The sequence below is a fragment of the Euphorbia lathyris genome, chromosome 1 (assembly GCF_963576675.1).
Source record: "Euphorbia lathyris chromosome 1, ddEupLath1.1, whole genome shotgun sequence".
Lineage (NCBI taxonomy): Eukaryota > Viridiplantae > Streptophyta > Magnoliopsida > Malpighiales > Euphorbiaceae > Euphorbia > Euphorbia lathyris.
Genome location: NC_088910.1, coordinates 134,846,250 through 134,863,329, shown reverse-complemented (window position 1 = coordinate 134,863,329; position 17,080 = coordinate 134,846,250). Strand labels below are relative to the sequence as shown.

Here is a 17,080-nt window from a genome sequence, read left to right as displayed (position 1 = left end):
ATAGCAGCTGTGGAAGCATGTAAGGAGATGATTTGGCTGAAGAGGTTTCTTCAAGAGTTGGGTTTGAAGCAATGTGAGTATGTGACATTCTGTGACAGTTAGAGTGCTATGGACTTGAGCAAGAATGCCATGTATCATGCTCGTACCAAGCACATTGATATCAGATATCATTGGTTGCGGAATGTGATTGAAGAGAAAGAATTGCTGTTAAAGAAAGTCCACACAGATAAAAATGCAGCAGACATGTTAACCAAGGTGGTTCCCGGAAGCAAGCTTGAGCTTTGTAATAAGCTTTCCGGGATGAGATTCAAACGTTGAAGAATTTGAGTTTTTCTTCTCTCCGTGATGGGCTGGAGTGGGAGATTGTTATGGGTCTCGCCCATATTTAAAGTCCATTTATTATTAATTTTGGCTTCTTTGAGAAGCTATATTAATGTGTATTTGTTGGAATGAGTTGTATTCATTTAATATAAGTGAAGGAAGAAGAAAAGACACCCACAAAAGAGATTTTCGGATTTGGCCTTTCTCTCTTTAGGTCAGTTCACGTTTTTATCGATTCTCGGAGATTGAACCGTCGGATCGTCACGATTTTTGGACAGGAGCTTCTAGACATATTGTTCCTTGTTCTCACCGTTGGGATTGCCGTTCGGAGGTCGGGAAGGTCTGTTCGGAGTTGGGGCAGATTGTAGATTGATTTCTTCTCTTTCTTGGTATTTGTCTACTTTTTGAAATCTCTTATTGTTTCATGATTATTGGTGGGTTATAAACCTTTTGTAAGACTTTGTTGGGTTTGTTTTGCCCTCAATTTTATCATAATAAGAGAAGTAGGGTGGACTCCTCAAAGGTCCCGTGGTTTTTACTTTTCACACCGAAGAGGTTTTCCATGTATAAATCTTGTGTTGTTGATTGTGGTTTTGGATTTTCATTCTTGTGGTTATTGTTGCTGTTTTGATTTGGAACTTGGGTTGTGCTTTGGTTGATTGTTTGTTAGATTGATCCTTGTGGTGTTGTTATTGGTATTCCGCGTATTTGATTGTTGTTATTGGTAACCCATCTTTTGGGTCCTTCAAATGATAATTAAGAGCGTTTTAAAAAAAAATTAAATTACATTTATATATTTATATATTGATAAAATAAAAACCACAAAATAAAATTGCAACTGTGTAAAATGAAGTTAAATATCAATTTAGTTTATAAACTCTCTAATTAGTAAAAAACGTAAAATATCCATCATATATTTTATTTTTTCTATTTGAGAATTGTTTTTTTAGGGTTGTATTTTGTCAATATGTAAAAATAATTTTTTTAAGATAAAAATGTATTTGGTTGTAATCGAAATTGTCTATGTAATTATAATATTTTATTTTGTAAATAAAACATACAAAAAATCTTCATTTGTAAATTTTTATACAAATTGGGCAAATAAAGACATTTTATTTGTACTTCTTCCAAAAATCTCTGTTTTTATGTTGACTTTTGAAATTTGATATGTGCACACACACTTAGGGCACAAAATGATAACATTGTTAATTCTTTTAGGGTGTTGTTAAACCCAGCCCCAAATTCCCACCGCTAGCCCCGTGAAAGGACGAAAATGCCCTTTCATGGGTTTTGGAGAGGGAAATTTCTATTTTTTTTGCCAATCCGACATGCGGGCGTGTGGTCATCACGCCTCACCGCGTGGTCGGGCGTATAGATATCACGCCTCACCGTGTGGTCGGACGTGATAGCCCCACGCCTCACCGCAAGGTCGGACAGTTGGCTATCACGTCCGACCACGCGGTGAGGCGTGTGTCTATCACATCCAACCACGCGGTGAGGCGTGATACGTGTCGGATTGGCAAAAAAAATAGGTTTTTAACCCCGTAAATAGGCCGTTAAACCCGTAAATAGGCCGTTAAACCCGTAACTACAGAATTGTACTTAAAACCTAAAAATACCATACAATTTAGTCCTAAAATCAGTAAAAATAATATAAGTTAATTAATAAATATTATAACTCACAACATATAAAACTAATATAATCTAGTCCAAGCCTCTCTCCTTTCAGCGTATAGATTCTCTAAGTGACGAACACTCGGATGACAAAATAAACGCCATTGGGTGGCAATGGGAGGCACTGAAAACGTAGGATGTAAATAAAGACGTATGTAGTGATGATAACTCCCCAAATGACAAATCACAATCTCTCGCTCTGGTGGTCTTCCATCGTCCGAACGCATCGGCAGTATAGTGCAACATCCTAACTGTTGTGTAGTAAAGAGGAATATTACTGCATTCAATACAGATGCAACATCATATAAGTCATCCGGACTCACCATCCAGTGGGACTCACCACAACCCGCTCCTGCCCATTTAATACGTGTGAGGGCAGCATCAAATCCGTTCCCGTACACTATCGCATACAGATCACGGTTTGCCCGCATCTCAATCTCTATGAGCACTCTCATCAGCTTCCACTCCTCTTGGTTATAGGTGATGGCATCGGCTAAAACACGAAATCCACAGTTACCATCTGCTACAACATCATGGAATCCAGTAATAAATGGTACGATGAGACCTTGAACCTGATGCAAATGGTGGTAACCGGCGATATCCGCATCAAATCCGACTGAAAATATTAATATATGAAATTCATCAATAAAAATATATTTACTTTAACTTCAACATATATTAATGAAATAAAATATACCCGGCATCTGGCTGTTATGCAAAGATGAGGATGAGGAACGGCCTCGACTATGACTACTCCTCGAACCTGATGACCGTGCTCGACCTCGTTGACTGTACTCCCATGCACTCGGATTTCGTTTCGTCGATGAATTTCCCTTTGGTCTACCCCTAACAGTGTCTTTGACCTCAGGTTCTTTGAAGCCACTCTGTTCCGGGTTTATCTGATCATGAATGTACATCGATATGATACGCACCATTGAAGGATCTAATTTTTCAACCTTTTCCACAAGAGATTGAAAAAATCGGTGATCCTCAGACCCGTCAGCATATACTGGAGCAGTAACTGGTATGTCACTCAACCCTTCAAACGCAAGAGATCTCCAAAAAGGATGGATGCGGTCAACACAGACCGATTCATCTGTGTCAATATATGTTTTAAGCTCGCATGCACACGGAATGCCATGAGTCATGGGCAACACGCATCCGCATTCACTTACCACATCCATACTCAATCCGTGCATACGCTTGAGCTCGACATTTAGTACAGCCAAACAGTAATGTGAAACGTGTAAGTCGAGATACATGAAAGGTGCTCCACAGTGATTCACCGCAGATCTTCTTCTCGAGTCCTCGAGTGAGTATCTGATTATATACAGTGAAGGATTACAAAACTAATGTATTAAATTTTAAAAGATTAAAGCAAATAACAGAATAAATGTCTTACTTGATCGCCTCAATCTGAGCCTCAATGTCCTTGTGCACCTTCGCCCACACTGTATCGAGTGTACCAGTATATGAATTCAACCACTGTTTCAACTGTGCATGTGAACTCTCCACTCGACAGGTTGTGGTGTTTCCTAAGTGCAACACCTTGTTCGTCCATGCTCGACAAAACTTCTCTTTATGCACTAGCCATGTGGTCTCCACGTACTCTATCACATGAGGCCAGTTGGCAGTAGTATTCTTCATGGCTACCACTGCCGCCTCATATTCGGCTACTGTCGGGGCTTCAATTATACGTTTCCATTTAGAATTCTTAAAAATTTCACCAAACCTCTTCATTCCACATAACTTGCCTACTCTATCTTCCACATCTTTATTAATATGCCATGTGCACAATAAATGATGACTATGAGGAAATACCTCACGAACTGGCCGCATCAGTCCTAACTCCCGGTCTGTAGTAATGGCTGTCGGATGCACATCAGGTTGGAGCAAAAGCTTCAATTTTTGTAACACCCACATATAACTACCCTCAGTTTCATCCTTCATGATTGCATAGGCGATCAAGAAGTTTTTGTTTGAAGGCGTCATTCCAATGATTTCAAAGAATGGCATCTTATACTTGTTTGTTTTATATGTTGAATCCATACCAACAAACAAGTAATAAGATCGGAACAGTGTGATCGATGTTGGATGTGCCATAAATAAGTGAGTCACAACATTGCTGTCCGGCACCGCTTGCGTCCAATGTATGTACTCCTTATCTATAGCAAGCCGATAAAACTGACCGATTACATCCCGGCCCTCAAAGCTCTCAGTCCTGATTTTCTCCCTGTAATTATAGATATGTCTTTGTGTCGGGCAATCCTCCGGATGTTTTTCTTTGATTGCAGCAAAAATAGCACAAGGCTTAGCTTGAGCTGAACTCATTTCACGAACAAGTTTTTTGGACGCCGGGCTTAGTCCGCTCATCTGTCTGTAGCCCTGACGATATACAGCCAACTTATGACAGTGCTGTCCTCTATCTCCAGGAATCTCATTCACCACCCAACCGCCCAATTCAGCGATTTCCATAACCTTTATCTGGAATTTGCAACCACAGTACTTTGTTTTTGTATTCTTCTGTAGTATAACATCCATATCCATATCATTTTTCCTTTTATAATTCTTAACACCGCGAGCACATTTAACCAATATCCACTTTGACTTGCGCCCCGTCTTGTGCGACGCTGTGGTTAACTCGAACCTGATCCCAATTGCCGTCTGTTTTGCCCAGTTAACAACTTTATGATATGTTTGAAACGTTTGTTTGGGAAAAAACTGCGAACTGTAATCTATGCCGTTTCCGTCAAATTCTTCCCACGAAACCTCTTGTAAATGATAAATAACGAACATTACATTCCAAAACGTGACATTTCTACAGCGTTTCGGTGTCTAAACCTGAAAAACAGCCACAAATATGCTTGGGCGTGTGAGCATCATGCCTCACCATGTGGTGGGGCGTATGAGTATCACGCCCGACCATGCAGTGGGGCGTGTGAGAATCACGCCTCACCATGTGGTGGGCGTGATACCCATATGCCCCACCACATGGTGAGGCGTGATTCTCACACGCCCGAGTACCGAACCAGATTTTTTTTAATTCAAATTACAGAAATGAAATGAAGTTCAATCGGAAAAATACCTCGGCTTCAGACACAGCATCACTCCCGTCTCCTCCCGGTGATAACGGATTGCCTTCCATCAAACGTGTTGTCTTTGATTCGGATGAAAATGTATTTGGGAGACTTTGAGAGAGTTTGGGAGGGATTGAAATTTTCAGTTTTTGGTTAAAGGGCGGTTACGTCTTTTTCCGGGGCTGGAAGTGTGAAATTGGGGTTGGGTTTAGTAATCCACTTCTTTTATGCTAACTTGATTTCAAGACTCCCAATATTCAAATATGTACGGTTGTTCTTAAATTATATATATATATATATATATATTTGCTGGTATCTATATTTTTATTTTTATTAGACTTGTCTAAAATGTTTGATTGATCTTGAGTTTTAAAGTGTTTTAGTAGTCTTTTGAACTTGCATAAAATATTCAATTAGTCCTCTAAACTTATGTAAAATATAATCAATTAATCACTCAAATAAATAATAATAATAAATTAAATTCAGTGATAGTATTCTGATGTTATCAATATTATTTATTCATTTTATTTATATTTATTAAAAAAATTCACATCTAACATCTATGAAATTCTGTCTTATTTTGAATCAAGAGAGCTTGCAAAAATCTCTCCAGTTAAATATACTTAAAAATGTCACATAAGCTTAACTAATCTCTAGTGGATTGGGAGTTTACCTGATCGAGTTAGCCTATTAATATCTCCTATACTTTTTAGGAAAAACTCTAAAGTTAAATCTTATATTTTGACCAATTTGTAAAAAACAGTTCATGTGGTTTAAAATTCACAAACAGATCTATGCTTTGTACAATTTACAAACTCAATCATTCTGTCAAAAATTATTATCATGCAATTTGAAGCAATTAAAAAGATAAAATTTGCAAATTACTCAAAATACAATGTCTGACTTTACAAAATTAACTAAACCACAATTACTTTTTGATAGAAAAATTGACTCACGTATAATTTAACTACAAAATTTCACAAATAACAAAATCCTGTTTATAAACTTTTAAACCACATAAATTGTCTTTACAAATCAGCCAAATCACAATTTATTTTCGTATTTTTCCCTTTTTTTTTGTCACCGTTAACATAGTAAGTAAAATTGAATTAAGAGTCAATTTTATTGGAGATAAGACCTAACCTATTTTTTTTCTTCCTTTGTTCTGCCTATGCTTCTCAACTACAGCAAACAATAATATTCCGAATGATGTTCAACCCAGCCATCCTCTCCCTCTCAAACGTTCTCAAACTGACAACCACCAACTATTTGTCATGGAAATTGCAGCTTGAAGCAACACTGGTGGACTATGGTTTGTTACTATTTAAATAGGCTAAGTTTGCAATATTTAACAAATTTGACCGAATACAATCAATTTTCAATATCTAAAATTTCTCAAATTTTGGCTAATTTGTCAAATATTGCCAACTTCAGAACTAAATTGATACCTAAACTTCGATTTGGACTAAACTGAACTGTCTGCCAACTTTAGGGGTCAAATTGACCCTTAATTCAAGTAAAATTACATGTGAACAGCGAACACGGCAGGAAAACGATGCGGAACTGATTGAATATCCTTCCAAAGCAATCAAAGATGTAAATGAAACAAAAAAGACCAGGATAACCTTAACATTTGGAAAACAAAGTTTCCACATTGGCACAAATGAAGAAAAATCATCATTTGAAAAATAATAATAATAAAGAGCAATGTCTAAGAATTGGAATCAAATACAGCTTGCTCATGCCAAACACCATTCAAATTAGATTGGCAGAGCCTTACCATCCCATCAGATCCTGTGCTGGCTAAGGTCATCCCACTCATGTCCCATTCCATCTCCCAAACCTGATCACAATTTTACAACCATCATTCCAAATCAAATGCATAGGGCGCATAACGTGCCTAAGCGAGACAAGACAAAAACGCGCTAACGAAAACTAATACTCTCTCCGGTCTCCAATATATGTCGACAAAATATTAATTAAAGTATAAAAAGACCAAATTGATAATCCTAACACCACATATTTGAGACGGGAGGGACTATATAAAATCATAAATAACAACAGTTTTTCAATATCCAATTATCCACAATCTTCTTTTAGAGACAATTATCCACAATCTTTAAAATATGAAATAATTTTCAGATTAACTACCAACTCTTCCATAATCATAATTCATAATAAAAATTCTAAACCAAATCCTAAGCTAATTAACTACTCCCTCCATTTCAAATTTCAAAATATTTGTCACATTTCATCAAATTTTCTTATTTCATATTATTTGCCTGGTTTAGTTTTCAAGGAAACCTTTTCCTATTTTGTTAATGACTTTAATATTAATTGCACTTTTTGTCATTTTAAGTTTTCAATTTATAAACAGTAGTTCAATTTAATGAGTGGCATAAAAAATGACAATTATTAATAAAGAGAGATAAAAACGTATTATAGTCTATGTTCCACAAATTTAATGCAAATCAATCATTTCCTTAATATGTGTGATTTGGTCAAATGTGAAATTATTTTGAAATGAAGGGAGTAATAGTCTAATAACTACTCAGTTCCACAACAGATGTCTTTTAAGGGTAAGACACAAGAATTAAGAAATGTAATTAATTTTAACTAAAAGACTGTCTCCGCTAATTAATTTTTAGGCTTAATACTCTCACACCCCCTAAGGCGGACGATGTTGCTCTGGCAACCCCGAGATGTGCCTTTGTGCGCCTGGACATGGTTATCAGAGGTGCGTAATGGCGCACCTTTCGTGTCACATGTTATTTTGGGTTTTATATTATTGACCCACATGTTCAATCTCCATCGTTGCATTATACACATCTAGTGTGCAAAAATAAACAAAAAAAAAAACATAAAGAGAGAAAGACGCATAATCTTGAAGTTGGAGACTTTTGATAAGAAGTAACTATTAGTCAACTTTGGGTTTACTATTTAGTTTAACACGTTAACTGTATGTTACACAATAAGTCAATGTAATAAATGTAAGCATGCCTAAGGCTGCTATAACAGCTAGATGGCTGCTAGTAGATCTAGTGGGGCTGTTATATTTGCTTAATTGTAGGAGTAACTAAGGGAGAATCTTGTATAAATATGTCTAAGCATCTTAAGTTTAATATATTCATGTAGAATCTTAATCTACACCGTATCCCATGAATTTCTCTCTATTTTCATGATTTATAACACTTTAGAATATAAGTTTTATTGTATGTTACAATTTACTATTATTAAGGATATTGACATGATTTCTATTTTTTTATGCATTTTGATTTTAATTACAATTTCTTATATTTGAAATATTGTCATTTATGGTGGTTCTATATAATTTTATTCTTTTAATGCACCTTATGCCACTCAGGCGCGAGCCAGCACCGTGTGCCAAGGCTCCAGGACCCCCTTGGGCCATAGTGTGCTTTAGGCCTTTACTAACTAGGGAAATTTATACAGAAATTCACTTTTGAAAAAGTATCTACGATTATATCAAATCCTAATTTGAATTATATCAAACTAATAAAATCATTATTTTTAATTTATTTTAAGAATTAGAGTTTATAAATTAGGGGTCTAGAATATATTATCTAGAGTTTAGGATTTATAAATTGGAGTTTAGAAGTTTTAGACTAGGGTGTAAAAGCATACTTTATTTGTTATATATAGAAAATAATGACATTTTCAGAATTAAGTTTCATAATCTGACATAGTTGTAATTTTATAATTAATTATGATATTCATGTAACTATAGTCTCATATATATTGCATTTACTTTGATTTCATTCAAAATCATATGAAGAAAAAAAATTGGAATACTTCTTCTTTAAGATGCATTACCAACTCAAAGGGTGGAGATTTTTAGTTTATTAGTGATCTAATACCTCGCCTTGAAATCCAGAGAGCGTTGCGACCTTTTCCACTGGAAGTCTTCCATCCATGTCAGGGTTCAGGCCTAGATGCCATATTGCAATGCCCTTGTGTGTAGCAACAGCTATAATCTCATATGGACTACAAAAAAAAAAAAAAAAACAATACATTATAAGTATTTGCATTGTTAATGGTAAAATTGTAACTTGTACTAACAAGTACATAGATATTGGGGTAAATTACACCCATGGCCATTGATCTTTACTTGTTTTCAGTATGGCCACTAAACTTCAAAATGTAACATAAAAGCCACTCAACTTTACACTTTCTAACATTATGACCCCTAAACTTCAATCAACACCTCAAAATGACCATTGACGACATCAAAATAAAAAATTCCAAAAATTGTTAGTATTCTAAGCAACTTTAATTCTTCAAAATTTTCGTTTTGAGGTTGTTTGGTTAGGAGGGAGAAAATGAATGAGAGAGAGAACGCTCGAGAAATGATGATTTGGGAAAAAAAAATGTGGTTTCATGGTAAATGTCATTCTAAACAACTTTAATACTTGAACATTTCCATTTTAAGGTCGTTAATGGTCATTTTAACGCATTAGTTTAAGTTGAGTGGATTTTATGTTACGTTTTGAAGTTTAGTGGTTCTACCATGAAAATGAGTAAAGTTCAGTAGCCATAATTGTGTAACAAGTTGGTTCTTATTATTTTGCTAGCATTCTAGATAATGTCTCACAAAATACCTGCAGAAAGTGTTAAAAAATTTATTTGTAAAAAAATTTGCCGCACAATAATTTGGAAAAAAAAACATTCTGAAGCCCTTCATCTTTTCAATTTTAGTTGATTAAGCTTCTGGTCTTTCAATTTGACACACTGACCTCTTGATCAATTATAATTACATGCATTAAGAAACTGGTAACCAGGAAAGTTAACCTCGAACATACAACTCAATTAACAGAGTGTTATTCATTTCACCTGCATTTAAAATTTGAATTTTTAACAGTTCGAAAGCAATTTCTTATATGTCTAATGTGACTATAGAGAAACTGTTAAAAACTTATTTCGAACTGTAAAAATACATTTTAAGATGCCGATAAAATGAGTAACGCTCTTTTAACTAATAAGATATTTACAGCTAATTTGCAAGCAGGGACTTAATGTGTGCGAATCCAATAGATCGAGAACTCAATGCATCAAATTGAAAGATCAAGGGCTCAATCAACAAAAATCGAAAAGCTCAAGAACCTAAAGATGCTTTTTTTCCTAATAATTTCGGTTTTCCTACCATTTCCCATAGAAACAACATGTGATCATATTCATAAAAATTGGAAGAAGTGTATAAGATATTAAAATCCCTTACCGACCAATGTTGGGTGCCCATGAAACTGCGAAGACCTGATCGCTTCTGTCTGCAGGCAAAGCCAGCTCTGCAACTGGAAGCCATCGTTGATGGGCTTGATCAAACTCCCATACCTATGGAAATCTACTAGCCAGTTAGCTTAAGCAATCTGATAGCTCGTACCTAATTACTTATTTTCTTAATCAGTCTCGAAGTTATGCATTATTACAAAGCTCAAGTTCTGTTAGAACTTAGAGCATAATAACCAGTCCAAACTTGCATTTCGTTTCAACAATTGAACATCGCGTGCAAATGTGATTCAGAATGACACTGGAAGAGTTTTGACTCAGTTTCCCAGAGTAAAATACATCCATGGCACCTGAACTATAGAGCTACTAACATTGTGGCCCCTATAAATTATTTCGTGACATAAAAGTTCTTAACCTTTATGTTATTATAACATTGAAGTCCAAAAACTTCATCAAAAAATTATCAAAAAGGTGACCTGTATATAGTTATTTGACCATAATTCATGGCGACATGGATTAAAAAAATTAGTGCTATAGTCAAACTTGCCATGATCATCATTTAGTTAATTTTCTAAGCGGATTTTCTTTGATCTGGACTTTAATATTACAATAATGTAAAGCTCGAGGATTTTTATGTCACAAAATGAAGTTTAAATGGCAAAAGGTTAGTAGCATTGTAGTTCACAGGCCATGAATGTATTTTACCCAGGTTTAAATAAATTCATAAATAAAAAGTAGAACAATAGAAATCAAATTGAACTCCCAAGCTATACATCACCTACCTTGGAGGAGTTGAGTTGTGGTGTATCTGAATTGAAACCAAGAACAAAGCTTGAATCCTGGTTATTTTCCCTTTGTGCGGGATTCCAAGAAATAGATGCAGAAAAACAATTTGCCTTCCCAAGTGTAGATACTGAATCAATAACATTTTGGAATTCAGCCTGGTATGAAAAGAATGAGGTAAAAGAATAAGATAAAATCTTTTAAGAAGCCTGATTTAACTTTCTAAATCATGCAAGAATGGTAACCTGAAGCTGCCAATTCTTCAGCTCCAAGGGATCTAAGAGCTCATAGACTTTCACATGACCATCTGAGTAAGCCATAACCTTCAAAATTGTACAAATGTGTTACATATTGAACAGAAATATTAAGAGTCGTCATTCTGCAAAGACTAAACAGCAACTTACAATACTTTTTAATTTCATTATCATTTTTTTTTCTTCAGTTGCAAGAAGGGGGCAATAGGCAAGAAATGGAGAGAGAGATTGATCTACAAAATCCTATGGGGTAAATCGCACTGATGGACAATTTAGTTTACTAGCAGGGCCACAAAAAGTCCATTTTGTCTAAATAAAATAACCCATCTTTGCACCAATAAAGTCACTTTGAACATTTTCAGATCAAATTATGGTGACAAGGATGCCTAGTCAATTCATCTTTGCCGTGTGTATCCCTTGACTGCCACATTTCACTCCCTCTCTCTTACATCCTAACCTTCACTTAACCTCAACTAACTTATCGATAAAGCTGGAGTGTCAAGGTTTTTGAAAAGCAAAGAAGACAATGGATACACATGGCACTTAGGTGGCAAAACTCAAAGTAGGTGTAATCAGAATCTCTAGCCAGAATTTGATCTGAAAATGTTTAAAGTGGCTTTATTGGTATAAAATGCAATGAATTATGTTAGTGAAACAAAATAAACTCTTGTGTTGTTACCTTTTTGGGACATTGTCAAAACTTAAGTGACCAACAGTGCATTTACCCCAATCTTATGGGTATTAAGATAGTGTAAAACAAGCACATGATACAGAAGTCGTTGCATTTAGAAAAGGAAACTAAGAGCATCATTTTGTGCCACCCAATGACATCTGAACATTTTCAGCAACCAAATTATGAGCATTCATAACATAAATTAACAACAGGCTGTGTTTCCTGTTACAAGGTCTCATATGATCTGATCAGATCAGATCAATAGGTTATCAAGATATTACATCTGAGATAAACACATATTATCTCCCAAAATACTTGACATGGAAAAAACTAGAAAAATTATTGACCAGTCAGCCACTTGCTAACACATGCATTAGCTTACTACGAACAGGCATCATACAAGCACAAGGAATAAAAAATACTAATTCGCTGTTTTCAAGTAACTTGTGATCTTTAAAGTGGTGTTGTGTTTCCTTGTTTTCACTCGGCAGTCTAGGCAGCCTGTGATGGCAAAGAAGAGGATGTAGAACATCTGGTAGGATCAAGAGTGCAATTCCTAACTAATACAGCTGAGCTAGGCCAACGTCCCCATGTGGCGACAAGACTTCCCCAAGCCACCGGCTAGCGAACTAATACCGAGCGGATTTCTCCCCTATGAGGATTCTTCCAAGTTCTACTCCTGAGGGATTCTTCCAAGTCCTACTTACAGGAGTAATGCCCAACCTAAGCTAATAGTATAATCTCGTTATCCAATTCCGAATACCGTCCCGCATGGTTCCCCTGTATATCAAACCTCGGTCCTCATAGGAGGGCACACTATGGGCCATGAGATGGACGTTCCAGCTGGATTTTTCAATTTATCATTATTCTAGCTAATGACTTCCAACAATATCTACTCCAGCTGTTCTACATCTTAAATTTGGTCATTATTATGTTCAATTGGTTTTTTTACCGAAGCATACTCTAAAAGGACACTCCATTAATTCTTAAATTTGTTACTACAATATCATCAGACATATAATCATAAGCTTCCACAAAAACAGTTAATGTCAGCTATTGCGAAGCTGCACTTAATATGTTAAATTTAGGATCTATAGCAAAACAGTGGTAGAGATTAAGCTGAAAAAAGAAATGAATGCAGCCACCGGGAAGAAAAGACAAAAAAGTTCAACCCTCACCATTTTCAAACTTGTCCGTGAGACTCCAAATTGGACATCCAACACTTTAAGGGCCTTGCTCTGGAAGCTTTTGCAGAGCTTCCATTGAAGAGGTTGTGAATCTACACAATAAGATATTGGATATTAAAAAGACAGAAATAACAACGGTGGACAGACCAAAAACAGAATAAACTACACAAGTACCTTCTACGACCTCCTCCCACAAAGACAAACTTCCATCAGCGCAAATGCACGCTACAGCATCGCCATGTTCAGGAGGAACCCAAACAATCTTCACCACCCCTGACTCATGAACCTAAATCAATCTCACAATCACCAAAAACAAGACAATTAACGCTAAAACAAACAAAACATCCAGCGATTATCTCTGCACAAATATCACCTAATTGAACGAATTCTGAAAATAACTGATATCATAGCTACAGATGCTCATTTGAAGGTAGAAGTAAAAAAGAGCAATCAAGAGCAATAGAAGAACTAACTAACCCTAAACTTTGAGGTACAACTGAAGGATGAAGAAGCTGGCTCTCGCGGGTCGAAGATGGAGAGATTCCCGTCGTCGGAGCCGGTGGCCAACCTCTGACCACAGTAATTCCAGGATGAGCATACCGTGCCTTTATCCAGCGTTACCACTGATTTCTCCATTTCCATACCCTCTGATTCTCTGAAGCTCAGTCGAGGGCTGTCGGACGGATTCTGGTTAAACCTCTGGCTCTGCGTTTGGGGTTTATGAAGCCCATTGAACTTTGGCGGGCTCAAGAATCAGTGATCCATAGAAACGGATCAATTCAAATAAAAGGAAGCCCGTTTGTGTTGGATCAAAATTTAGAGGCTTAAAACACTATTTGGCCTGATCTATCCAAAATTTTATTATTTGACTTCTGATGTATTGTTTGGTTATAGTTAGCCTATGATCTATCCCAAATTGGTGAAATTTCATCCAAATTGAATTCAAACTTAACCGAATTATTATCTCATTGATAAGTAACAATATTTTGGCACTTGAACTTAATAGATTTTAGTTTAGGATTTGTTTTTTGTTTTTTTGTTCTTTTAATCTAATTAATTATTTCCACATAATATGGAAAAAAAACTTTAAGAAATATCACGTTTCAAGTTCAAGTGTCAAAATATCGTTACTTATCAATGAGATAATGATTCCGTTAAGTATTCATATAAATTGGGTGAAATTTCACCAAATGAGATAGGTCAATGGCCAAATGTAATCAAAGGTCAAATGACACAATTTTAGATAGGTCAGGACCAAATAATGCTTTAAGCCAAATTTAGATAATTGGACGAGTTTGTTTATTCAAAAATATTAAGATAAAATACATATTAGTCATGATTAGTCTAAATATTTAGAACTATCTCATACTCATATATCGTGATAAATCAATATTATAAAGAATTTCTTAAAATATCAAGTACTTGAAAAATAAAAGCTCATTTAAAAAAAATAATAAAAATGGTTTTAGCACATTAAAAAAAAAGTTTGGTTTGGGTTTTTTATTTTATTTTTTTCGAATTCAGTAAAAAAAAACTGCATATTTAATAAAAGCATAATAAAAATTCCAAATTGATTTTATATGTAATTTTCTCAAAATATTAAGGAGAAAAATATTTTACTGATTTTCCCATATTTGTTTTCTTTGAAAAATAAGTTAATAAAAAATTTAAATTAGTTTACATAGAAAATTTACGAAGAAAATGAGGAAAATGTTTTACCCTATTGCAAAAGATTAACATTTTCCTAAGAATTCTGTTTCATTCTTTCTTCCCATTTTGAAATAGTAGTCATCCATTACTTCCATTATTGTAGTCAAACATCAGAAAATATTTATTCCTAACACAATTTTTTTTACCAAATCCTTTCCAAAGCGTTTTTTTTTTCGACAAAGAAACGGGGCTTTAGAACTACTAGTTGTTCGAAAAATTTAACCAAACTATATAAGTTAACTCTTAGTTTCTAACAAGATAATATGATTAACCGGGATAATTCTAATAGCACGATTTGGTTGAAAAATTTACCATGTTGTTGTACTTATATTATATATATTCATGTTAAATATATTAACAATGTTGTCAAACTTGGATAGATCGCTTGATCTGATTGATTGGATTGGGAACCGGTTAGGTCTCTCTTCTAGATCATGTTGGGTTTCTTAATCTTCAATAACCCGATAAGAACTTGAGTCAACTCATGACCTATGTGGTGATGAATTCATATGGTTTATTAGATTTCAGTTGAAAAAAATAGGTAGAAAGAAATAATATATATTAGGGTTAAAATTAAACCATATGGTTATAAGTTTTTACAGATCGGTACATGTGGGTTTTTTTTTTTTTTTTGTTATAAACCAAACCATGTGGTTTATAAAATTTTCATTTTGGGTTGACTTTGCCAAACTTGACCAATAACGACTTCAAAATAAAAATTTTCAAGAATTAAATTATATTTTAAGCGATTCTAATTTTTCAACTTTTTATATTTGAGATCATTTATATGTTGTTTATTATGAGAGAGAAAGTTATGTTTAGAGAAAGAAAACTCCAAAAATAATGATTTTGAAAACTAAAAAATGTGATTCCATAATAAATATGATACTAAACAATATTCATTGTTGAAAGTTTTCATTTTGATATCGTTGTTTGACAAAGTCAACTCAAAATGAAAATTTTGCAAACCACATGATTTGTTTGTAACAAAAAAAACTACAAGTCCCGATCTATAAAAACTTATAACTACATGATTTAATTTGAAATTAAACCTATATATTATTAATTGGAATGTGATTTGGTCTAAATTTGACTCTTATTTCAGTCTGGATACGCTTCTGAGGATTAGAGGGGTTAAGATAAGTAACAAGGAGGAAGATAGGGATAGTCATTGTTGGGCTTTGACAAATAATGGGGCTTATACCTGTAAATCTGCCTTTGAGGCCTTCAATCAAAATGTGGCGGTTCCTCACTCTGAAGTTTGGAAGTTCATTTGGGCTTTAAAAGTTCCTTACCACATTAGGAGCTTTCTATGGCTTGGTGTTAAGGATAGGTAGGTTGCTTACTAATTCAGATAGGAATAGACGGCATTTGGTAGATTCTGGTGCTTGTAGTAGATGCAGATGGCATGTTGAAACAATTTACCATGCTCTTAGAGATTGTACTAGGAGTAAAGAGGTGTGGAGGAAAGTTCTCCCTCACCACCTGCTTTCTACTTTCTTGGCCCATTCTGATCTTGACTGGTTTGCAGATGGCGTTAGTGGGAAGTTGTTGGCTGACCTGGAGCATGGTGATATCTTCTTTGCAATTGTCTGTCACCAGATTTGGAATTGGAGGAATGAGGAGATTTTTGGAGGAAAAACTGTTATTATTCCTAATTTGGTTGAGTTCTTCTCTAAAAAATTATATAATATTACTGATAGCTTCAAAGGGGATTCCCTTGCTAGGTCTACCCAGAAGAAGACTGTTCACCTCTTTGGCTGGTGTAGGCCTAGAGAAGGGGTGGTGAAATTAAATACGGATGGTTCTTGCCTTAAGGACGGTAAAATTGCTGCAGGAGGTGTTCTGAGAGATGATGGTGGTGCTTGGTTGTCTGGATTTGCTCAGAATCTGGGTTTGGGATCGTCCTTTTCGGCTGAGTTTTGGGGGATTTTTTCTGGCCTTAGACTTGCCAAGTGTCTGGGTTTGAAGAAGTTGCTTGTTGAATCTGACAACCTCGAAGCTATCAAAATGATCTCCGATAATAAAGCTATTTGTTTAAATAGCCAAAATTTAATCAAAGGTATTAGAAGGTTTTGTTGTTCCTTTGATTCCATCAACTTCAGCCATGTCTTTAGAGAGCAAAACCGGGTGGCGGATCGTTTGGCGGTTGCTAGC

General features: G+C 35.2%; 1 protein-coding gene across 1 annotated transcript; it reads right to left on the bottom strand.

Annotated features, from left to right (window-relative positions):
• Window positions 1–6,616: 6,616 nt before the first annotated feature.
• Window positions 6,617–13,918, bottom strand: LOC136211055 (protein SEH1). The gene is made up of 8 exons (XM_066002577.1): window positions 13,691–13,918; window positions 13,388–13,499; window positions 13,205–13,305; window positions 11,345–11,422; window positions 11,099–11,257; window positions 10,309–10,421; window positions 8,951–9,077; window positions 6,617–6,915 (listed from the first exon to the last, which is right to left on the bottom strand). The coding sequence occupies exons 1-8, from the start codon at window positions 13,853–13,855 to the stop codon at window positions 6,784–6,786; spliced, it is 987 nt and encodes a 328-aa protein (XP_065858649.1). The 5' UTR covers window positions 13,856–13,918; the 3' UTR covers window positions 6,617–6,783.
• Window positions 13,919–17,080: the final 3,162 nt, after the last annotated feature.

Bases quoted from the DNA above. Each gene is read 5' to 3' on its own strand.
- LOC136211055 (XM_066002577.1), bottom strand. From the start codon at position 13,855: ATGGAAATGGAGAAATCAGTGGTAACGCTGGATAAAGGCACGGTATGC. The intron at 13,306-13,387 runs GTACTTGTGTAG...CTTATTGTGTAG, and splicing joins GTGGGAGGAGGTCGTAGAAG to ATTCACAACCTCTTCAATGG. The intron at 11,423-13,204 runs GTGAGGGTTGAA...ACAATTTTGAAG, and splicing joins CACGGACAAGTTTGAAAATG to GTTATGGCTTACTCAGATGG.